Raw genomic sequence first — 25,039 nt, forward strand, 5'->3', positions numbered from 1 at the left:
AGTGTCTCAAGTGGCGAGTGGGGTAGGCAGGTGGAAGGAGAGATCTTGGAGTGCACGATTGAGATGATAGTGAGAAGTGGTTAAAAATCAAGAAAAAGTCTATCCCATTTTTAGTATAGTTTTTTTTTTTTTTTTTGTTTCCTGATCTGTAGCCACTTGTTAGCACTTAGACACTTGTTTCATGTTTTTAGCCACTTCACCCCTATCTCGCCAGACACCACAGTCTATCATGAAAAAAAATAAAAAAATTCATTGTAGCCAAACGTGCCCTGGAATGTTGAAAAACTTTTCAAGACTTTATTATCCACAAGTCAATCGGGGGCATTCAAAATCCCGCGAGACTATAACGAGACCTAATTTCATCTCCCTAACTGACACCAATCAATTTATCGTTCTCTCGTCGTCCTGTCATATTTCCCTAATTATCTGAGATCGGCCATTTCCTCCAACAACCAAAACCCTAACCCTAACCTCTCTCTCTCTCTCTTCGTTAGATGGGTTCGATGGAGGGTTCGACGGAGGGTTCAACGGGGGAGAATGGAGGGCCGCCAAACTGCAACGGAAACCAGCAAGCAAAACAAGAAAACGACGACGGATCCGATACGCCGTTGCCGGACGGTGAATTCGCCGGTAATCCGCCGGAGAAGGACGGACCAAGGAATCTTAAGACTGGGGTTCTGCCGTTAGAGGTGGGGACCCGCGTCATGTGCCGTTGGAGAGACGGTAAATATCATCCCGTCAAGGTCATCGAGCGCCGCAAAATGCATTGCGGTGGGAACAGCGCATACGAATACTATGTTCATTACACCGAATGTAAGTCTGACCATGAATTCTTTTTTCGAGTTGGGATTGTGCAGTTTTATTTTTCTAGGGTTAGGGTTTGTTTTCGATGGAAATTCGGTTGGAGAATTGTGCCAAGGAAACTGTTACGTGCCTAATTGACCGTAACACAACCCATTAACATAATAATAATATCAACATGTCATTAACGAACCGACTAAAAAAAAATTAGGGGTGATCTTACAACGACAGTGAGAAAGTATGTGAATTACCCGGTACAAAGTTTTTATTTAATTTTTTCACGGTTTCTGTTTGGGATCATTTAACTTTTTCTGTGTTCTTTTATTTCCCTCCTTAAATTTCTCGCTTTAGGATTGAGTTTCGGTGATAATGGTTAAATGGAGGACAAATGTTTTTTTTTTTTTTTTGCATTTGCTTGCAATGGTTGTTGCTTTGTTTCATTCTTGTATTGGGTTTAGGGTGTGAATTTTTCAAGTACCTAACCACTATGGCTAAAGCCACTGTACTGATGGAATGCGTTTGGCACGCTAGGCCCTTAAACCACTTAGGATTGTAACATTCCATCAGGCTCCGCTGCTTACATCCCTAACCACCCACAGGTAGCCCTTTTCACAGGTTGCCCCTTCCATCGACGGCTCCTTATTTGATGGCCTTCAATCTAGTTGCTCTAGGCAGCCTTTTTCATAGGTCGCCCCTTCCGTCCGACTTCCCGCTCGGTGACAACTCTCACTCTGGTTGCTTCATGTAGTCCTTTTCACAGGTCGCCCCTTATGTGACTTGAGCATGACAGGACATAGTGTTGGCTTTGATAACAATTGTTAGGTACCTAACCAATACGCAAAAATCCCTAGGACTGATGGAACACATTAGGCTAGGACCTTAAACCACTTAGGATCAAAACCAAATTTATCATTGAGTGGAATTGGAGTCGAGGGCTATCTTTTATTGGTAACTCTTTCCTTGCCGTTTTGAAAATTACCTGAAGTGCGGAAGTAATGGAGCTTAATTTCACGGGCCATGTGGATGAAGCCAGGAAATTCTTTAAAAAATATTGGTCAGAGAAAAAAGTTTGGGGAGGTTTGAAGGGAAGCAATTAGAGGGGTTAGTATGTTTGTCACAATAGGGTGAGATTTTGGGGGTATAGAGTGGAAACAAGTGGCTTGAGATTTCTCTCATAAACGTGAGTTTTACATGGGCTGATAACTAGGGCGTCTTATCATGATATGGTTAGGCTAGTTTCTTACTTTAGGTGACTGGTAACCCACTAGTTCGAAGCATTTGGATAGGGTTTTACCTAAACCAATTTGAGTTTTATCTCCCATTTGCTGGAGACTGTTGGATTTGTGGGGATTATCATCCTTCACATTTGAAAAATGTTTTTCATTTGGGTATCCTAAGACATTGAGGTTGACCTGAGCGGCCTATTCGTCTCCCACCTCTAATATCTTGATGATCCATAAACCATAAACCTTCTCTTGGCATTTATGGAAGAAATTATTGGTCGAACACTTAACAAAAGGAAGACTTTTATTTGTAGTGTTAATATTAGCGACCCTCTAAATAATAGGTTGGATTTCATTTTAGAGGTTGAGGCCTCCTTTCCTATGAAATGGGTGTGATCCATCCATCATATTAGCCATTAGATTTAAAACGACTTAGCGACTCCATCTCATGAAATATTCAAAGGAGTCTCATGGAGCCTCAATCTCTTCTTAAGCCTTTTTTTCTATGTATCAATTTTTCTTTTGTTCTTGTATGACTTTGGGGCCTTTTCCTTTTAATGTATCACTTATGTTAAAAAACTGTTTTCAGAGTCTTCAGTTTTTAGGCTTTGATCATGGAATGCTGGAAGTCTTTTTGGTTGAAAGTTTGGTTTCGGAGACAGATGAAACTCAAGTTGCTAAAAAATAAGTTTGAGAAAGGCGAAAAAGGCTCATATTTTCAAGAGATCACGGGCAATGATGAAGGGAGAAGTCATGACATTGCATGTTGAGGAAAGAAATAAAACTCTGGCCTAGAACGCTGGATAGGGATAAAAAAAGTTCCAAATTGGGAAAGAAAGGTTTGATTTTCGTGGAAGATTGTGGGATCTATTGAGAGCTTTTTAATAATACCTCTGATCTAAGTCAGTTTTGGCATCTCACTTTTACTAGGAGGTAATCATTGTTGGAAGGTTTGCTAAATGGGCCTCATTCTCTTTGTTGTGGATCTCGAATCCATCTTGATTTGATAGTTTTTGTTTCTTTTGGACATTTGGGGACGCTGACTGCATTGTTATTCGTACTGGTATGATTTTTTTTTTTTTTTTTAATGATATGATTTTCTATCTTAATGAATTGTCATTGTTGATAGAAAAGCTTGGTAATTCCCGACCAATACTTATTAAAAGGGTCTTTTTACGTAATGCACATAACGAACTTAATTTTTTGTCATTATTGATAGAAAAGCTTATAATTCTCGACCAATACTTATTAAAAGGGTCTTTTTACGTAATCCCTTTTTACATTATATGCATCCCTAACATAATTGTTTCCTTTTTGCTTCTTACTGACAGATCATATACCTTTTTTTATGTGGGTTTGTTCTTGTTGAGAAGCATAGATTGAGAAAATGGAAAAAAAAATTCCATCGGCAGTATTAAACAGCATGGTGTTTATAACATCATAGCATCATGTTACCTGTCTCCTGGTACATTTATTTCTTAATGTTTCTTAATGTCATTGTAAATTAGAATTAAAAAATATATATAATTTTTTCCTTCGAAAAAAATTTGTTGATTGAAGGGAGCAATACCAGCGAAGGCCCCAAGCAGGGCAAAAGCAAACACAAAACCAAGAGAACTACAAGGATGGCATTTCATGCCTTTCCATTTCATCCATACATAGCACCCCATGATTAGTAAGTAAATCTTCCCTCGGAGTCTCGTTCTTAAGCCATTTATATCACGACACCAAATCACCCTTAATCTAAACTTTAGATGCATTGAGCTCAGATAGCTTTTGGATACTAAACCAGGCCGCACTAACTTCTGTGTCTATCGTCTAAGAATCTCCACAAGGACCTGCATATGGAAAAACAATTCTTCCATCAACATAAAAAATTTCCCGAAGCCTGCTTTGCGAATTTTGGTATTGTTCGCAATGGAAACTTTGATTCTATCGTTGGATTTAGTTCAATCCATCCCCTTTCAGGGGCAAGCCAGATATCAGGAGGCCTTTCGGGGCTTACATAATCCTTACACTTTGATTCTATCGTTGAAATTTAGTTTAATCCATCCTCGTTCAGGGGCAAGCCAGATATCATAAGGCCTTTCGGTGCTTGCATAATCCCTACTCACCTAAAACCAACATAATTATATCCCAGAAAGGACCATTCAAAAAAAAAAATTCCCATAAAGGAATTTATCAATGAGTCGAGTTTTGGATGCCCTCTCAATCACTTCCACTATAATTTTGTTGATAAATACCCCGAGCAGCTTAATTGCATTTCAAAAATTCAATCATTGCGTTCTAGCTAGATCAATGAGAAAGCACTTTTCTGATACAAGTAGGGGTGCAACTCAGGTCAGGTTGTGGCCAACCCAAACCCAACCCAAGTGACTAATTGTTCGACCCTAACCCGACCCAACCCGATTCAAAACCTGAGGAAAGTCAACCCGACCCACCCCACATGAAAATAAACTCTACCCGAACTCAACCTGAATCCAACTTGATTTTACAAATTGGGTAGGGCCGTAGGGGTTGATGCCTGCTGTATGAGTTCTTTCCCTTTCAAAAAAATACAGAGCACTCTATTTCCTTCCTCTGCAAATTGACACCCAAGCAAAATTAAGAAAAATAAGAAATAAATCAGGAGTAGAAGCAGAAAAAATGGGGAAAAAAGGAACCTATTCATTGGCTTTCTTCTGAATATCAACCATCATGGCATCGTCGTTCAAAAAATAAAAAATAAAAAAAATTCAACCATCATGGCATCATTTGTGTCAACCACCACTGTAAACTTCTTGTTGAAAGAAGAAATCCGAGGATAGCAGTTTCTTGGCCGGCTTAAGGTATCACATAGAAGTATTTGTTCATGCTTCTCTGGACGATCACAAAACATGCTTTCAAAAGGACCATTTAGAAGATGCTTGGAACATCAAAGGTTTTTGCTTAGAGGAGTTCCAACCTTAATGAAGTTGAAAGTTCTCTGCTCCTTTTAATGCATGTGAAGCTTTTCCATCACCATCCAGGTTTCTGGAATCTGAATCTTTCCAAGATATGAAGCTTGCAGGTTTTGATTTGAAGGGAAAATAAGGGTGTATTGGGTAGGAAGTTTCGAGAGGGTTCAAGGGGGATGAGGGAGATAAATAGAGAAGGTAAATGGAGAGATGAGATGTGAACCCAACCCGAAAATGCATCGGGTTCATTTTTGCCAACCCAAACTCGACCTGATTGCCCAATATAAAACCCAACCCGTTAAATTTTCGGGTTGAACCTGGCAGGTTCGGGTGGAGCCCAACCCAAGTTGCTTGGGTCTTTTGTTAACAATCTTTTGATTATATCACCATTTCAAGGGGTCAACCGAATTGTACGCATTATCATGGATGCTTGGACAGTTAAAAGATTTGGTGAAATACTTCCAGATATCAGAAGACCAATTGCAAGGAAAGAGAATCTACATTAGATTTTTGCCAGTAAGATCACAAATGAGGTAAATTATCTGATCTCACGAACTGATTCCCCTTGAGAATCCTACCACCTGTGTAACACATGAAACTATAGCTCTAGAAGACGCAGTATAACTCCAGATATTTGGAAAGCTTCTCTCTTGGCTCTCCATGAAGTGGGCATAGAAAGACTTGAAAGAATGGTCATTTTTAGATAGGATTTCATCTTTAATCCCTCTTCTGGGATAACCCTAGGCAGCCTAACAGAGAGTTCAATAAAACTCTTTTAGAGGCTCGAATGAGTTCGCCCTCCCCTGCAGATTGGGTAAAAGTCCACTACTCACCCATGAAGGAAGTATAGTGTGCCTGCATGGCACTTGGGTTCACAACTCTTTTGAATAAGTCAGGACATTTATCACCATCATTCACATATGTTGCACCATGCAATCTTAATCTTCCCATTATATTGACATCTATTGTACTCTCTGCTACATGACTGATTATTTTAATTTATTTACTTGAATAGTTTTTGCTATTCATAGTTGTGGATGATATTCTTCTTGGTTGCAGTCAATAGAAGGCTTGATGAGTGGGTTAAGCTTGAGCAACTTGATCTTGATTCTGTGGAGGCTTATATTGATGAAAAGGTGGAGGAAAAGGTATTGTCCATGCCAAATTTTCTTCTAGTTCTGAACGTAGATTATATTTCATGTTAGATATTCATATTTTGATTATTGGATATGATGACAAGTTGAGATTTCGTTCACTTGCATTGTTATCTGATCTATTTGGGGGAATATTTAAGGACACTACTTTTGTACGGCATGCCATTTCTGCATTTGGGTTGGTGATTTGGAGGACACTTTCTCTGACTATAGTTAATTTTTATATGGTGTCCCTTCTTATCCCAGTTATTTTGCATCCATCTTGGATCTCTTCTAATTCTGTTTTTTCATTCTCAATATCCTGCTCTTTTTTGGTTTGCACCTCATAGGAAAGGATTTTTATTTCTACAGTTTGGAAGAAGTTTCTTACACATGGTCTTTTCAGGCAACAAGCTTGAAAATGACACGTCACCAGAAACGTAAAATTGACGAGACACATGTGGAGGTATGCTTATATAAATTTTGTGATTGAGGTGCTTGATTGTATTAATTTGATTTTTATAGCATGATCATATCTTCTACATATTTACTTCAGTTCCTTCTAAAAATTTAATAAGTGCCTTTGGATCATGTCTTCTACTTATTTACTTCAGTTCTTTCTAAAATTTAAACAAGTGCCTTTGATCTTGGTTTGTTAAAGTCATGTTTAGTTTTCTCTCATCTCTATTCTTGCTAAGTGACATGTCATAGTGCTTGAGCGTTCGAAAGATCATTATTGATTGATAACACATTTATTAGATGAACAATGAAAAGGTACCTAAAGGATGGTTGAGGTTGTCAATAAGAAAAGATTAGGAAAATATCTCTACCACTCCATTTTTTTTCAAATGGTAAAATTCTATTCGAAAGAAAAGATCATGACTTAGACGGTCATGGGATCGAACTGTACAAAACTCTACAATAACAATAGAAATCGCGCACGGGGTGTATCGAAAATCTCAAGTGCCGATCTCGAAACTCCGGCTCGGGCGAGCCGGTCCTCCTTTGCATTCACAAATCTCCTGCCATGATGGTAATGAACTGAGTGACCCTCTACACGGTCGAGTCGAAAATCTCATCTATAAATTGAGAAAATCTCTATCACTCCATTTACAATAGGAAATCAATCACCAACTACTAGATTTGGTCCCCCTCATGTGTTCTTTAGCTAATGCATAGGTGATGCAGATTGTAGGCCCAATAAGTGGCATATTTGCCCATTAGGACTTTTAGGGATGTATTTCCATCTTATTTAGTTTCTAGGGTTTTATTTCCATGTTTTCAGTTTTTAGGCCTTTTATTTTCCATGGTATTTTATTGCCTACATATGAGGAAAAGGATCGTACGCTCGAGCGCACCAAGCTTATGGTGCGCTCGAGCACCCAATCACATTTGGGCCCACTTTGTTAGGATGATCCAAAGCATTCATTTGAAAGGCCCTTACATAGATGGGATGTGTACCAAAAATTCAGCTCCATAGGATCATCCTAACCCATCCATTTGTGGAGGTCAAAATGGACAGACACTGTTTGTCCACAAATCTGCTCATTTTTGCCCTCCACCTTTGGAGGGGTTAGGATGATTCAATACAGCTGATTTTTGGTACACACCCTATCTATGATAGGGCCTTGCAAATGAATGCTTTGGATCATCACAAAAAATGTGGGACCCATGTGATTGGGGCACTCGAGTGCACCATAAGCTTGGTGCGCTCGAGCGTACAATCCTTTTCCTCTCTCTCTCTCTCTCTATATATATATATATATATATATATATATATATATAGGCCTGCTGTATTGAACTTTAATTACTTTCCCTCTTTCCAGATTTCTTCTTCCTCCTCATACTTCCCCTCTTTCTCCTCTATTCTTCCTCCTCATCCTCCTCCTTGACCCACATCTCTTTGATTCCATGGTGAGAGTAGGCCGGGAAGGATAAAAGTGTCCTCTTTCCACTTTGATGTTAGTATAACCTCGTGACTTCGTTTGGGTGAGTTTTCAAGGTAGCGCAATCCATTCCTTGAGAGAATCCGTTCGCTCGGGTCTGCATCCGACTTTTTTTCCTGGTTCCCCTGTTCCAGCGTGCTTTATGCCCCCTAAAACACACCAACCCCCCCCCCCCCCCCCCCCCCCCACACACACACACACACTCACAAAAGAAAAAAGAATCTCTTCCTCCTCTTAGGAAGTACTCACTCTTGTTTCTTCACACACCCACACCTTAAGGCCTCGTGAAGTATACTGCAGTCCTTGTTGTGATGAGGTCAATACCTCCTGAGGTTGCTATCATGTTAAATATTAATGATGGTTCTGTGGAAAATACTGGCATTTGCTTCCATTGATGATGTTAAAGAGACTAGAGGTGTCATCTTGCTTATTCAGATCCTTGAGGTATCAGTGACTCGAATAGATACGAGGTTTATGCCCTCTTGCAAGGTTTTAAAATTTTATTATCTAGTATATGTTTATGCTCTCTTGTAATGCTAAATAAATGGTCTTTTGGTAATTGGTACCCCGCCCCCCCCAACCCACGCACCACCACCCCACACACACACCAATAATATCCCCTTTTGAAAGGCACTTTAACAGTAGCCGGCCATCCATTATATTGTCACAATGGATATGCGGTCACCACGGAAACGTCTCAGTTTCAGTTGGAGATTTCGGTGGAAATCCGATAAAATCCTACTTTTCCTCCCACTCTTGCAATCTAGTCTTTGAACTTCCACTCCTCCCTTTGTAGCTAGAGTAACCAATCTAGGAAATTTCTGCTCCAAGAGATACTCTCCCATCGAACATCTTCTGAAAACCAGATTTTATCCCCTTATTTCAGCTTGAAGATTTAACTGCCGGAATGTTTCACCCATGCTATAGTCTTGCTCTGGATATCCTTACCTCCTTTTGCTTCTGAACCTTCTCTTAGAGTCATTGGCTCGTTAAACTATTTTAGCATTAAAGCTTCCCTGCCCATATACCAAAATAGTCTTGCTTCGTACGTCTAATCTTAAATGTGATTCCCTTTCCAAACTTTACTTCCACCAAACAAAGTGGCACCAAACCTACAACCTTCTCTTTTAGAAACTTCTCTACCTACCACCCTCTCTCGAAGGAATCCGCAATTTCCTCTATTAACCATTCCTCATAACCATTATTGATTACCTATAAAATCACCAGAGCCACTTTCCGACACTACCTATTTAACCTCTCTAAGTCTTTATATCCACCCCATCCATCAGCTTTTCAGTCTTTTAACCTTCTCACACCTCGATGTTTCTGATTGTCTGGGAGTATCTTTATAACCTTGGAATTTAGTGGCATATTTTGGTGAATTTTATGAGTTTATAATGCTTTTGGTAAACATCTCATGGTTTGAAAATAATTAATTTAGTGCTTTTGGTAAACATTTCGTGGTTTGAAAAAATGAATTTAGTGCGCCTCTAAGTTTTTTGCCTTCTTAACTCTTTCCTGTGACATTTTCATCGTCGGGTTACATTTGTGCTGGTGGGTTATTTCTTCTTTTACTTCTATTTATCTGGATAAAGTTTAAATTCTTTTAATGAAAGGTAAAACGTATCAGCAGGTATGAAAATCTTCTGTACTCCCTACCTCGTAACTTTTGATTGAAATGAGCACTTATGACACGCGTGAAACTGTTATGTTTTGTCTACTTTTTCTTTGTCGTTTTATGTTGCAATCTGCTTAGACTTGCTTACATGTTCTCATAGCCAGGGCCATGAAGAGCTTGATGCTGCCAGCTTACGTGAACACGAGGAATTTACAAAAGTGAAAAACATAGCAACCATAGAGCTTGGAAGATATGAGATTGAGACATGGTATTTCTCGCCTTTCCCACCAGAATACAATGACTCTTTGAAGCTATATTTTTGTGAGTTTTGCCTCAACTTCATGAAGCGCAAAGAACAGCTTCAGAGGCATATGGTGAGCTACATTTCACTTTGTACAAATATCATACTATTTGGGAGCTACAGGTTCTGTTAATGCACTAGTCCATTTGATGCTTGTGTTTAGTTGTTTCTTTTCATGAAGTTACTCCATTTGATTCTCTTGCCAATATACATTAAAGTTTCGTCTGATGAACCTCACACTGCATGTGTTTCACACTTTTTTCCCGGAATGCGTTCTTTTAGATGCACACAGTGTATCTTACTTCTCGGGGGTGCTGACACACCCTAATATAAAATGACAATGATTTGAGGATGCCGCGAGAGGTGTGGGGGTGGGGGTGGGGGTGTCTTCTGGCACACATGCAGGGCGTGCAGCCATAGCCCATGTGAGCCCGGTGTTATGCTGATATCAGTGCCTAAAACTAGTCCGTTTCTTAAGAATTTGTGTCCTGCTTGCTGCTTTCACTTTTTTCTATTTAGTATTTGAAAGACTTCTTTATTCATTATAATTGTCTCTTGTGCATGAGTTTATTGCATTTTTCATTCATTTTGATCTTTTTTAGCTATCCAATGGGCTGTATTATTTATATATGACATGTTGATTTTTACGGTGTAGAGAAAGTGTGATCTCAAGCATCCCCCAGGCGATGAGATCTATCGCAGTGGAACACTATCAATGTTTGAGGCAAGTTCCTCTCTCTTTTATGAATTAGTTTTAGTTGATTTTTCTACTCTTTGCTGAGTGATTATGGAAGATTAGCGTGAGAATCTGTTCTTTGTGAAGTCTTTCATTTATTTTCAATTATTGCACAATAGTTCCATATGTAAGGTTGCACTTGTTTAAAAAATCCTGATGCACAATGTTTTCAGATTATATTTGGCTTTGATGCAATCTTAACAGTATTTCTATTTGAATCTACAGTTCAGTCTTATCATATCTGTTTGCAACTATCATTATTTCGTGTGTTTTTCATGCCTCAGTCCCCTCCTTGTTATATCTTTCAAAGTTGTATTTGGTTGTTTTTATTTTTATTTTTTTAGGATGGATATCAGCACGTTGCTGTGGATCAGTCCCCTCTTTTCTTCTTGTTATATGTTTCAAAGTTGTATTTGGTTGTTGTTTTTATTTGTTTAAGGATGGGTAGTAGCATGTTGCTGAGGATTAACATGTTAACAGGTTGATGGCAAGAAGAACAAGGTTTATGGGCAGAACCTTTGCTATTTGGCAAAATTGTTTCTCGATCACAAGACGCTTTACTATGATGTTGATCTCTTTCTATTTTACATACTGTGTGAATGCGATGATCGAGGATGCCACATGGTTGGATATTTTTCCAAGGTAATTGTTTGATGTGGTTATAGCAAAAAAAAGTAATTGTTTCTGGAATTTTTCTGTTAGCTCCTTATAAGGGGTATTTGTATGCTGCTTTAGTGTACTGATATTTGGTTCTTGATGTATCTATGCTTCTAGAATCTTTTTAATGGACCATATTATGGCATTATGGAATGGAAGAAATTATTTTAGATATAAATTATGGCCTGCTTCTAAGGTTAAGGAGCAAATTAATTTTTATATATGTTCTTGGTCTCCTTAGTGTGCAAGGAATTTTACTGTATTAAGATAGTCGATCTGATTAGAGCTTGGGAACCATTTGTGGACGACAAGGACCATCACTTGATGTTTTTTTAACACGATAATTCTATAAGCAATACAGGTATGTCGGGCATGTGCCGCTGTGGCTCATTTAGGTTTTTTGCTGGTCTATTAAATGTTAAGACTTGAGAGTTGCCTATGCTAAACATAATAATGAAGAGTTCTTCAGTTCTTGAAGTTTTCTGGATCGTTATTGGCTCTTTAGTCCTTTCTCCAACCCTTGTCTTGGTAGGAGATCCTTAACCGTATCAGATTGGCTACTTTTGTTGACAAGCTCCCTTACTGAGCAGCAGATGTTTTTGGAAGGACTTTATGATCTTTGGGCCCAACTGAATATCTCATTTCATCGCATTCATAGAGAAACAAATCAGATGGCCTGCTCTCTGGTTAAGGAGGGGGTCCATAGATGGTCTGTTGATTCAGGGGTCTCTTCTCTAGTAGTAGTGTTTTTAATTTCTTGTGTCCGTGTTTTTTGTGTATGATGCCTCTGTCACCTTATCAACAAAGTTTCTGGTGCTTATAGAAATAAAAGCTTATATTAGTGTAGCAGTTAAATTAGGGTATGGACTATGGAGTGACTGACTCATGCATAAGATGAATTGTTTCTCAAAGTCAAATACCAAGACAACTTGTAATACACTTTCTGTAGCCTTTCTCTGTGTACTACACTTTCTGTACTCTTTCTCTGTTTATCTTTGCTTTTGAATTTGGGTATTGTCAATGAATTTTTAACAAAAAAGCTTTTAGTTTTCTTTTGGCTACTGATATTCGCATTGTCATGATTTGATAATAAGACGAAATCACCTTGTCTTTTTTAATTTAAACGGTTATCAAAGGCTATTACAATTCCCAAAAAACTCTCAGCAGCCAATTAAAAAAGAAAAGACAAGGTGAGTTTGTCTTATCATCAAAACACGGTAGTGCCAATATCAGTAGCCTTCGTTTATCTCAACTGTTGTGTTCATTGTGGTTTTCTTTTAGCTTAGGCTTATGTTTCATAATCAGACGTGTTAGCAATAGTAGTTGCTAGTGGTCAGAACAGGATCTTAAAACATAATGTTTTGAAGGTTCACATACCATTTGACTTGCCATTCAAAAAAAAAAAACATACCATTTGACTCATGAGCATGCACTGGATCATATCGTTTAGATTGTTGATTTCTAACTTTTTTCTTTGCAGCTCGCCTTTTCCTCATGACACCACTTCTTTCTGGCTTGTTTGTAACATTTATTGTATTCATTTTTACTTGGAGAAATCTAGGTATTTACCCAGATTATATTCTGCTAATCTATCTGTATTAGGCCACTGTCTTTTGTTTTGACTCTGCCTTATCTAAAAGTAGTTAGTTTCTCTGGTTTTGGGCTTGACAACAAACATAACAGCAGAATTTGTTTTTTAGAGTACATCTCGCCGCATCTCATGTCATATTACCATACAAAAGCTTCACCTATTTTGTTCTTCGTCTCGTTTGCCTGTCACTTTGTTTTTTTAACCCGGACTTTATCTAGGAACCCGGGGTGGCACCTTAAATTTTATTAATAAGAAAAAATAGTTACAAGAGGAGGACATAGAACCTTGCCTCTAACCCAACAAGATACAAGAATAGGAAAAATAAAAGGAGAAACGTGGAGAGAAGACAAAAGAACGAGGCGGCGATGGAGACAACAATGCTGATCATGGCATTCCCAAACTGGGCCCTTGTCTATGACGACTTTGACAAGGAGGAAGTAGAAATGGGATGAGGGCCGTTGAAAGTAGCCTTGCAGCCGCGATGGTGTTGGGCTGAGGGAGGAGTTGAGAGGTTGGTGTCGGGGGTGTGACGAAGGAGTTGTGATGGTGGTAATAAGTCAGATTAGGATTGGTCTCTGATACTATGGAGAAACTCACATCTATCCCTGTCACAATGATTCCTTGCTTGAGATCAAAATGTTGTGGGAAATTCACTCTTGAGGGAATAATATATCTCCATTGGGGCCTCTCTCTCTCTCTCTCTCTCTCTCTCTATATATATATATATATATATATATATATATATATATATATATATATATAGAGGAAACTGTTGGTGCGCTTAAGCTCACCAAACTTATGGTGAGCTTAAGCGCCCAATCACATGGGGGCCCACTTTGTTAGGATGATCCAAAGCATTCATTTGAAAGTCTCTTACATAGATGGGGGGTGTACCAAAAATCAGCTCCATAGGATCATCCTAACCCCTCCATTTGTGGAGGACAAAAATGGACAGACACAAATCTGCCCCATTTTTGTCTTCCACAAATGGAGGGGTTAGGATGATCCTATGGAGCTGATTTTTGGTACACCCCCTATCTATGATAAGGCCTTGCAAATGAATGGTTTGGATCACCACAGAACATGTGGGACCCATGTGATTGGGGAGCTTAAGCGCACCATAAGTTTGGTGCGCTTAAGCTCACCAACAGTTTCCTCATATATATATATATATATGTGTGTGTGTGTGTGTGTGTGTGTATATATATATATATATATATATATATATATATATATATATATATCTCCCCCTTTCTTCTATCCTCTTCTTTGCTTCCCTTCTCTCTCGTTCCTTTTCCTCTTTCATCTTTGCTCTTCTTTGAGTCGATAGGAGAGAGGAAATAGAAAATGTCAATTTTTCCTTAAAAAGGTTAATTTTGTTTGACATGCTTACATCAAGAATTCTGTCCTACTAATTTTCCTAGACTTCCTAGGTTTTCATGTGGACTATGGAGGCAACTGCTTATTTCCCACATGAATGCTTTTCCTTATATGGAAAGTATGTCATTCATGCACTCTACGAAGGTCAATATGTCATTGGTGCACTCTACGCCTCTTACTAGAACTGCTATTATACACAAACAGTAAAACTTCTGGCCAGATGCATTTGGTGGCAATAATATGGACACCAACTCTGTGTTGGCTAGGAAGACTCAAATCTTTTTGAGAATGATGCACATTTTACTTACCCACATCCATATCCATATTTCTTGTATGGAGCCATATTTAATATCCGAACTATCAACTTTTATAGAGCAGTATTCTCTACACCATTTATTTTACCCAGATTGTGTTTGGGTTCCTCTGATTCCTCCTGATCAGGTGACACTAACCCAAGACTTTGTTTGACTACCGCTCTAGTCTTTCACTGTTAAATTAAGGCACAGAAAAATAGGCTTCCGTAGGGACAACAATTCCCACGCACACCAAGGTAGCCTCAGTTATATAACATCTTAGGTGCTCATATGATGTACACGAGCTGCTGGGAATGACAGTACACACACACACTAATATCCTCACAACCATGTTTTGATAATGGGATGGACTCACCTTGTTTTACATGCTTTAACCAGCTGTCAGAGGCTATTACAATTCCCAAAAAGCTCTCAACAGCCAATCTGAGAAGTGTAAAACAAAGTGAGTCATCCTATTATAAAAAGAAAATGGTCGCCTGGATATGCATAAACATCCCTTCTTCAACAAATCATTGGCGGATGAGAGGAATCTGAGGCGCCTCCGATGGGAAGCAGACAAGGCAGTGGGAATAAAAAAGCTGGAGGACATGATTGACCAGAAAAAGGCTTCTGAAGGTATGGAACCAAATGCTGAGGATCTCTCGGCTATTGTGTCGGATGAGGAAGTTTTCGCATTTGAGATTGAGCGTCTCTTGAGGGAAATGGGAAAATGCACGTCTTAAAGGGGAGTCTGCTTTTAAGGTCTTCAATGGAAGATCGCAACGCTTTGTTTTGGGTAAGCTTGTATTAGGGGTAAGCAAAGTTTTTTAAAAATTGATGTCGAACGGCCTTTTAGGTAGGCGGCAGGATTTGGAAGTTCTGGTTCGAAGGAGGGACGTATAGGGGAATGACAAAGGGGATACCTTTTTGATTTTCTGTCCTTTTTTTACTTTGTGGCCCGGGAGTTATCTCCTGGGCCCTCATACATTGTAATACAAAGGGGGACTCCTGGTCCCTATCTTATGTAGGCTCCGTATGAATTCTAATACAATTATGTAATTATTAAAAAAAAAATTAGCCTTTATATACATCAGTTAGTCATCCCCACACGCACACATTCAAGAAAAGGAACCCAAAAAGACATCATGTTTGAGATAAATCAGCAATATGCTGCCGGAAAGAAATAGATTTATGTATGAGGTCTCTTGAATGAAATGACAGTTAAGTAAGAGCAAAGATGCTCTTACTTTTTTTTTTCTTTTAAAAAAAAAGTAAGAGCAAAGATGCAAACCAGTGGTGGGCTGATGGCTAAGTAGACATGCATGTCTTGTCTGCATTAGATCAGCAGTCATCTAATATATGTGTCAAATATAGCGACCATGCCCATATCAGGAATCTAGTGAGCTGCTGGTCAAGGTGATGACCAGAAACTAACATAAATGGTCTAATAACATGAGCTTCATGGGTGGCATCAAGTCAAGACTTAATAAAAAAATTGCTTGTTAAGAAGTTCATTGGCACTTGAAATTTTGCATTTTCTTCTAGGTTTTTATTCTTCTGTTTTTAACATGTTTGTGGCATGGTTAATGAGTGCATTGCACTTTTGCTTTTGTTTCATCCTTCAAAATGTTTTCTTTCAGTGCTTTGCATGATGCTGGGAAAACATATTTTTGGTTTCAGTCTCTTAAATGTTTTCTTCCAATGGTTTGGCTAATGATGCAGGAAAAGCATTCAGAGGAATCATATAACTTGGCTTGCATTCTCACTCTTCCTCCATACCAAAGAAAAGGATATGGAAAATTCCTAATTGCATTCTGTGAGCTTTTCCCCATCTCTCCTATGTTTCTTGTTTAGTGACTTAGTCTATTTGAGCAGGATTTTTTTTAATGAAGTCTATTTGGGTAGGAATATCTATAAACTATTTCAGATGACTAATATGTTGGGGCACACATACTGACATGCATAATATCATGATGTAGAATGACCGTATTGCATTGTTGGGACCCCACCTTTGGCCTATTTGGATTTTGGACTACCGGATTTGCTGAGAATTCTTTTGGTGCCATGGGCCATAATCTGCTCTGGTCACACCATCCTTCCTATGTCTGTTTCTTGATTATCAGTAGATTTGTTCAAGTTGTATCCACGTTATAGTCAAATAAAGAGCTCTTAGTCTTGTTAGCATCATGTGAAAAACTGGTACTAGGTTAAGCAAATTGATTCTTCTGATTTGCTGGGGGTAAGCCACACCGCGCTCTTTGGGATCCCATTGTGAAGAAGATAGATATGCAGCTTTTTACATGGAAGAGAAATCTCCTTTCACTGGGAGGAAGGATTGTGAATTTCCATTTCTATTATATGTCCCATGTTAAATGTCCTGTTAGTGTCATCAAGTGTATTGAACAATTGCAGCGGGATTTTCTCTAGGATGACTCTGAGTCGAGAAGGCCCCATTTGGTAAATTGGAATGATGTTTGCTATCCCAAATATTCTGGGGGGCTGTGAATCAGAAATATTAAGGCAATGAATAAAGCCCTTTGGTTATGGAGGTTTGGGGTGGATAAATCCTACCTTTGGAGGAATGTGATGGCCGACTATGGAGGAATGTGATAGCCAAGATATACGGTGTCAACTTTGGGGGTTGGAACATGGTTGATCATTATAGACTCAAGAGGACAACTAATAGGTGGGAAATTCAAAAAGTTTTGCCTCTATTCCAAAGAGGATCTGCTTTAGAGCTTGCAAGGGTAATAGATTTAAATTTTGTAGTGATTTATGGTGCGGTGGGGTGTCACAATATGAACCGAAAAATTCTTTCATTGATCGTTCAGTGGGCCAGTGTCCTTCCAGACTTCAATGATATTTTAGAAACTTCTTTGAGAAGATCCTGGGATGAGGTGCGCCATAGTTAAGAACATAAGATCCCTGCAAGTAAAATTAACTCCCAAGCCCCCCCCCCCCCCCCCACCCCCCCCCCCCCCCCCCACACACACACCACCACCATCACCACCTAGGGGTGCAACTTGGGTCGGGTTCAACCCGATTTTGGCGCGGGTTGGGTTGGGAAAATCCAAACTCGGGTTGGCTTAGGGGTGGAAATGCTAACCCAATTTTATTTCGGGTTGGGTTTGGGTAGGCATTGAATACCCGACCCAACCCAAAACCCGAAGTGCCTTTGTGAAGAACTCAAATATTTTGAATAAGCAATGAAAAAAATGGTGCCATCTGTTTTCCCAAAAAGTAGACTTTGACAGCTATCACCCATAAGTCACTTTTCTTGTCAACCGTTACTTCTCTTTCTTTCCCTTCTTTTTTTATGTTTTTAACTTCTCCCAATGCCAAGAATAAAGTAGCTTTCTCTCTCGCTCCATGTGTACAACAGCCTACCAAAGTTACTTTTACTTAATAACATTTATTTTATTTATATCCTCTTTTCCACCAAAGCATTTGTTACTCCTCCATCTTGTCTTCTTTCTAATGTAAACCTAAGAGCCTTCTATTTTCAGCAGCGTGAATGCCGCCTCCTCCTTCCAGAACACGGCAAGATTCCACCACAACCATTCTGTAGATTCCGACGACCGACGATCAAATGAAGAAGACGATGAAGAAACAGAAGAAAAAATAAGAATAAATCAGAATCGAAGCTTTCCCTGAGTTTATTTCTTTCCCCCCTCTTGTGTTTTTCGTTCTTGCTTCTCTTTCCTTGTGTGCAGAGGATGAGGTTTTTTCGTTTCTTTTGATTTTTTAAAATCTGATGAAGCTTTCCCTCTCCCAGTGTGCACACGGCGGCAGTTTTCCAATCAAAAGAAAAAGAAGGTGAGTATCTTCTCATCATGTTTTTAATGAGTGAAATCGGGTTCGTCGGGTCGGGTTAGGGTTGAATAAGTTTATGTTGGGTTGGGTCGGGTTTACACTCCTCGGGTTGAGGTTCGGGTTGGGTCGGGTTAGGGTTGAGGTTAAGCTCATTCGGGTTAGGGTTGAGTTGGCCTCAACCCGACCCAAGTTGCAACCCTTACCCCCACCCACCCCCAACACACACACATGCGCGCTTCAATGGATTTATTAAACTAATCTTTGACGTACCCAGTATGGGGAATCCTTGACTCGGGTTCTTTGGGGTCATTTCTGTGATACAATGGAGTTACTAGGTGGGTCTTTCTTGGTTGTTGGCCCAGATTGATGCATCCAATACTGAAGTGCAGGCCCTACGCTAGAGTTCGGTTAGTCGAGATATATGATTTAGATCGTATCACAGAATTGAAGGAGATTCCCTTAACGTGATCCATTGGATGTGCAAGGGAGAAACATATCCATGGAGATGCATTAATGTGACTTAAGAAGTCCTTGATGGGGTCGAAGGCAACTTGGTTATATTTCAGCATGTTTGGCAGTATGCAAATGGTGAAGCAGATCACTTAGCTTGGTCCTGTTTTTTTAACCTGGTATGGAGCTATTTAACTTTCTTCTTCCTTCTTCCTTCATTCCCTTTGATTTACTTTTTTTTTTGTTTGGCTTGCATCGGCCATCTTTGATGCAGGATCATCGAGCAGTAACACGAGATGGAGATCACACAAGGAGCAACTAAATCAACTCGTGGGGGTTTGAAAATCCCATACCACGGTTTTGGTTAAAAACACTATGACACGTGAAGGAGTCAAGTTCCATGTGAAGAGCCAAGCCTCTCTTCACAAATGATGTTCCAAAAATTTACTTTATTCAAATCTATCCTTTTCCTTCCTCTTGTCGTTACATTATATAGATGACTAAAGCAAACAAAAAAAAGGAAAAAAGAAACAAAAAGCAAGAAAGAAATGTGTAGTTTTGTGTAGTAGCTCTCTTTTACACACCTACTTAAATCTGGATTTTTTTGAAATAATCTTTGAAAGAAACATTCCAAGAATAAGCATCCCACCCTCCGACTTGCAATCCACGGTCGCATGATCACGTGGGTCGTTTGTGACCCGGATCGTCAAAAAAGGCGACCTGAAGCTTCAGACGATTTTCCAGAAAAATATGATGAAACATCATCCTCGCATGCTTTGATGCCAGCTTCTAGCACAAGACCTGCTCCTCCAATTTCAAGCAGGCCATCAATTCATCGACTCTACTACAAATTCGCATATCTAGCTTTGCAAGTGGGAACACTTAGGTGGACTGGGAAAGTTAGCTGCATAATAGTTTATTAGTTTGAACATTTATCATATTTTTATGTTTTTATTTCAGAACTAAGCACTTATTTTTTGTTTGGTTTCATTTAAGATTGAGAATTCGATATATGCTGGTGGTACTTAATTTAGTGATATTTAGAGATCTTCAAATTTTATAAAGACATCATAACAACGGCGTTGCATCAACCTTCTCTTCTTCCTTCTTGTTCTCATCATTTGTGATCCTTTGCATGTAGCTTAGCCATGAAAATGGCCCTCGAAGGTACTCAGATCAGAAGGTATCTTCCTCATGGATGCGGGCTTAGAGTAGTGAAAGTCTCCACTTGTTGGAGTTGCTCGTTCTCCGCGTCGAGATCAGGTTGGGCGACGTTCGGTCCAACTGGCTGCTATACAAAATCGATTCAGGGCTCTTTGCGATCAACTGGCTGCTATACAAAAGCCCATTTCTGCTTTTGAGAAAGTGTTTTTCTCTCAGTGGACACATGGAGCAATGGGCCATTCATGGTTTTGTGGCACATTTGGGTGGAAGGAAACAATCCCATCTTCATCAACAAAAGCAAATCCCTTGGCAAGATCATATCGGAAATCAAGCAGGAATTATTTGCATGGACAAATGAGAAGACGTCAGTTGGGGCTTTTCCTTCTTGTGTTGTCTTGAAGTATTGGAAAGTGACCCTTTGGGAGAGAAAAGCAAAACTAAAATTCTATCCAAGATGGTGCCCGCCTCTTCTTCAAATAATAAAAGTAATTTTCATGGCAGCTCTTAAGGAAATCTCGGCCCCACAGGCATTGGAGGAATCTTTAGGGATTGGCAGGGATGTGTTCTCAGGTGCTTTTCTGGCCCATATGGGATAACAGAATCTATTAGGTGAACGGTAGAGCGTCACTCTTTGGTCTTCACGGTTTTAATGACTTTGGAAGGAGATCCAGAAGTAGTCATTTGGTCGCCAAAGGGGCAACGGTAGGTCTGTGGAAGTTAGCACCTATAATTCTAAGATTTCTGATATATGCAAGCAAATCAGTCCACACCTACATCATAATTAGAGATCAGCCAATCAGGAAGTGGACAGTTTGTCACTGTGGCTAAACAAGGAGTTGACCGGAGCGAGCTTATCATTAGCGATTCTTTCCTATAGAGTTGATAACTCTTTTTGGGAGTCGTGGGTTATGTTGCCAGACCTTACGCTGTCCCTTCTATCTTTCTTCTTGCCACGACTAGAGTTTTCTTTCTCCAAGTCTTTTAGTTCTTCCCGTTTGCAGTAACCATGATGGGTATGCAGTGGTGGGGATGCGAGTTTTCCATCATTAAATTGATGTACAATCTCCCGCCTTGTCCTTGGTGGTATCTCGACAGTAATTGATCATATTTTTTCAACAGGAAATGATTTTAACCCTCCACTGTTTTGATACATCGCGAAAGTAGCCTGTTTTTTTGTTTTTAATCGGCGCTGTCAAAGCTTTTTGGGAACTGTAAATAACCTTTTGACAGCCCTTTAAACACTTAAAGGCAAGAAGCTTCCGCTACCTATCAAAACAGTGGAGTGCTAAAATCATTTCCCTTTTTCAACTTTTGCTTGCTTTTAATGGGTTAATCGCCATGATTGAATTGCTTCTACGAGAACCATCATAATTATTGTACAGTCAGTTTTTATCCTTATTCGTGATTCTTTATGTCAATTCAAAATGGTTTTAATGACATGCTAATGCCAAACAGCCTATGAACTTTCAAAGAAGGAAGGCAAAGTAGGGACGCCCGAACGACCACTTTCTGACCTTGGAATGTTGAGCTACAGAGGGTACTGGACCAGGGTTCTTCTCGACATTCTGAAAAAGCACAAAAGCAACATCTCTATTAAGGTATGCACGATTGGGGCTTCAAATACTTAGCATATTGAATAAACTGCAACTTTTTTTCTGCTTGTCTTAATTTCTGCACACGGTCTTCAACAATAAGACAAAATTATTCGGATACAAGGGGAGCCTTTTTTATGACACAACAGAAAGTCAATCAAACAAGGGAAAAATTCCTCAATCTTAATCTTGCTTCTAATCAAAGTGTGGCAAGAGAAGAGGGTTGTAGGTCAAGAAAAGAGAAGAGGGTGAGCAGCTCGGGGGTAGGGGGGCTTTTGCCTCCCTATTCGACCACTTCCGTCTACTTCTCCTGCCAAGACTACGTCCTACATCTGGCCACCCTCTGCCGCCCATCTGCAATCTCTCTATCATCTCTCTTTCACTAGATTTATTAGAAGGAGAGGGATTTAAACGTGGTTTTGGGAGGGGTTTTTCCACTTTTCTGTTCTTTTGGAAGGAGGAAGTCTTCTCGATTGGAGAAGCAAAAGGCCTCCAAATAGCTTGGAAGGGGTTCCTAGGGCAAAAAGCAAAAGGTAGGAAAAGAGGGTTTGTGTAGGGGGTTTTGCAAAAGAGGAGGAAGGATCGTTGGGGTTTGTAAAGAAGAGGCAAATCCATTAGGGTTTCATACATAGCAGAAGAAGAAGAGGGACTTGAGGAGATCTTCTCTCTTGTTGGGGGTTTTTCTGAAGGAGAAGAGAGGAGAAGTGGCCGCCATTGCCATCGCCGCCCCTTTTTAGGGGACCACCATCATCCCCGGCGACACCTAATTCTCACCAATCCTTGGATTGCTGGAGAAGGAAGGAGAGTAAAATCGGTAGACTAATCGGGCGAAAGAAGATCTCAGGGGAGGCTGCCTTCTAGGAAACTGCAAAGGAAAAAGAGGTGGCGGCCCCAAGGATCTGTGGAGGCCGTTGGGAGGTCGTGGAGGCGATCTGGAGTCCATAATTAGGCCATTTTAGGCCGGATCTGGAAGGTCGTGGGCAGCCGTGGAGACCAGATCTGGAGGCCGTGGAGAGAAGCTAGGCTGTCGTGGCTGGATCTGGAGGCCGTGGAAGGTCCGAGGGTTACCGAATGTGGAGGCTGTCGGGAGGCCATTGTGGCCGGACTTAATGAGTACGCCGGGGCTTGATGATGGTGCGAGATGAAGTCCGCCGGAGATCGGGTGGTGAAGATGGGTTATTGATATGAAAATGATGGAATGGGATGAAGAAACTGGGCTGCGGCGGAGGTGGTTTTAGATCTTGAAGAAGGTGGTGGTGGCTGGTTTAAGAGGTGGAGATAGATATATAGCTTTTGTGGAAAAGATGTAGGAGGGACTAGAGGTGGTGACCGTGGAGAAGGAGGTGGTGGCCGGCGGGGATAGTTGCCGGAGAAGACTACCGGCTCTCTCTGAAAATGCAGCCGAAGAAGATGGCATGGCGTACGTTAGAAGAAATAGCTATCGTGCACGGTTAGGGGCGCACAATAGCTCTTGGTCTTCGAGCGGGGGTTTTGAAAATCGAAATCGCCAGTTGGAATGAGGTGGAGAAGTTTGTGTGGCATGACGAACAAGTATTATGCCTTGGTGGGGACCACAATTGAGGCACTTTTGTTGGATCTGATACAAGTTAGGCTATGGGGTAATATAATTGGGAATGGGGATGGATAGCACATAACAGATATGTAAGCTAATCCTATTGTATGTAGGGGGCGGTACTGCTTGTAGCCTGGTAGGGGACAACTTGTCCCTTATTTGGCACTTTTTGGAATAAAAAATGTCAATTTTCAAAAGAAAAAAAAGAAAAGAAAGTCAAGCAAATAAGCTATTGTCAGGACGCTGCAAGAGACTGACAATTAAACTTAAACAGAAACTCACCAAAAAGGTGTTTTATTTTTGTACATGTGGAAATAGAGGGCGAGCCTTGCCACAGCGGTAATGTTGCTCCATTGTGTCTGGTTCGAGTCACGGTAACAACCTCTCTGCAAAGCAGGTGTAAGCTGCGTACATCTAGCGCTCCCCAGACCCCGCAATGGCGGGAGCCTTGTGCACTGTGTCACCCTTTATTTTTGTACATGTGGAACACTTGGGTTGTATCATATGCTGGGTTTCCATATCTTTTTCCCCAAGCTACATTGCTACAGAAAGGATACACTTTACTTTACACGTTTCTAATTACAAACTGTTAATTTCGCATCCAGTCAGGAAACTGTCTAATATGGTGGAGTGTGGCATTATCAAAACAAGGAGGCTGCAGGTATCATTTTCCTAGAAGTGCCAAGTAGCGCCTCGTTTTATATGTGGCATTCTTTAGCCACCAAAGTGCACTTGTAATCTTTTTTTTAATAATATAGGTATCTTTTTCTAGAAGAAATATTGGGTGAATTTGTTATTGTGAAGTTTGTTTTCTTTTTTCTTTTTCTTTTCTTCCTTGGCTACTAAGGGATTTACATACCCTGCAAAATTTTCTTTTTGCAGGAACTTAGTGATATGACAGCCATAAAAGCTGATGATATATTGAGCACCCTTCAGACTCTAGACCTAATTCAATACAGGAAAGGGCAGCATGTAATCTGCGCGGACCCAAAGGTACTGGATCGCCACTTAAAAGCAGCGGGACGAGGAGGTCTAGAGGTGGACGTTAGCAAATTGATCTGGACTCCTTATAAAGAACAAGGTTGAGGATAATTGAAAGAGTCGGTCTTATGTAAATGTTTAAAAAAAAAGGTTATAGTTGTGTAAGAAATTGAAGAATAGGAAGTTGATTGTTTGCCACGCTTGAACAACTCTGATTGAGAATGAATGCTTTGTAAAAGCTCTTTGGCATAGCTTGTAAACTTTTGGGATTTCTTTGGTGGGCTTCTATGATTATTTTAACCTCCTAGATGTTGATAATGAGAAATATTAATCTGTGTATAGCAGGGATCTGTTGGTAGACTAACCAGGTTTTTAAATAAATTACTGATATCAGCGCGACTTTGCTTTGATGATGGGGCGAACTGGGCTTTTGTTTTTTTATCTAACCTCTTGCAATTCCCATAAAGCTCCCAGTAACCATTTAAAAAGTTGTTAGACAAGGTGAGTTTGCCTTATTATGATTTATGAAAGCATGGACGGGCGTGTAAATAAATAAAAGAAAATAATACCCGCACAACCTTGTGGTATATGGTGCAAGGCCTTACGACAATAAGACCCTTGTACGGTGGAGGTACTGCTGTTCGATCAAATATCAAGGGTGAGGTACCTCTACAGTATTGTTGCAAGGCTATATCTATCTTTTTTTAATGGCAGCCCCATCTAGTGTATTTATGACTACTCTTTTCCACTAGATGGGGCTGTCCCAAGTAAAAAAGGTGAGGAATATATCGCTTCCCAATAAATATCATAAAATGTGTAGTGCCATTACCAAATAGAAGGGCGTGCGGATA

At 40.0% G+C, this 25,039-nt stretch overlaps 1 protein-coding gene and 1 non-coding gene across 2 annotated transcripts; both read left to right on the forward strand.

Moving 5' to 3' along the window:
• The first annotated feature begins 282 nt into the window (after window positions 1–282).
• Window positions 283–24,532, forward strand: LOC143884258 (histone acetyltransferase of the MYST family 1-like). Its single transcript, XM_077387723.1, has 9 exons — window positions 283–813; window positions 6,020–6,108; window positions 6,500–6,559; window positions 9,822–10,031; window positions 10,614–10,682; window positions 11,175–11,336; window positions 16,338–16,431; window positions 21,498–21,640; window positions 24,090–24,532. Exons 1-9 carry the CDS (start codon window positions 495–497, stop codon window positions 24,291–24,293), a joined length of 1,350 nt encoding a protein of 449 aa, XP_077243838.1. The 5' UTR covers window positions 283–494; the 3' UTR covers window positions 24,294–24,532.
• LOC143885709 (small nucleolar RNA snoR137) lies at window positions 3,338–3,497 on the forward strand. Its single transcript, XR_013253571.1, has one exon. It is a non-coding gene; the product is annotated as a small nucleolar RNA snoR137 (small nucleolar RNA).
• Window positions 24,533–25,039: the final 507 nt, after the last annotated feature.

This window comes from Tasmannia lanceolata, unplaced genomic scaffold (genome assembly GCF_043159265.1).
Source record: "Tasmannia lanceolata isolate RefF3 unplaced genomic scaffold, GAP_Taslan_0.1 ptg000008l, whole genome shotgun sequence".
NCBI classification, from domain to species: domain Eukaryota; kingdom Viridiplantae; phylum Streptophyta; class Magnoliopsida; order Canellales; family Winteraceae; genus Tasmannia; species Tasmannia lanceolata.

Bases quoted from the DNA above. Each gene is read 5' to 3' on its own strand.
- LOC143884258 (XM_077387723.1), top strand. From the start codon at position 495: ATGGGTTCGATGGAGGGTTCGACGGAGGGTTCAACGGGGGAGAATGGA. The intron at 10,683-11,174 runs GCAAGTTCCTCT...ACATGTTAACAG, and splicing joins GAACACTATCAATGTTTGAG to GTTGATGGCAAGAAGAACAA. The intron at 11,337-16,337 runs GTAATTGTTTGA...CTAATGATGCAG, and splicing joins TGGTTGGATATTTTTCCAAG to GAAAAGCATTCAGAGGAATC.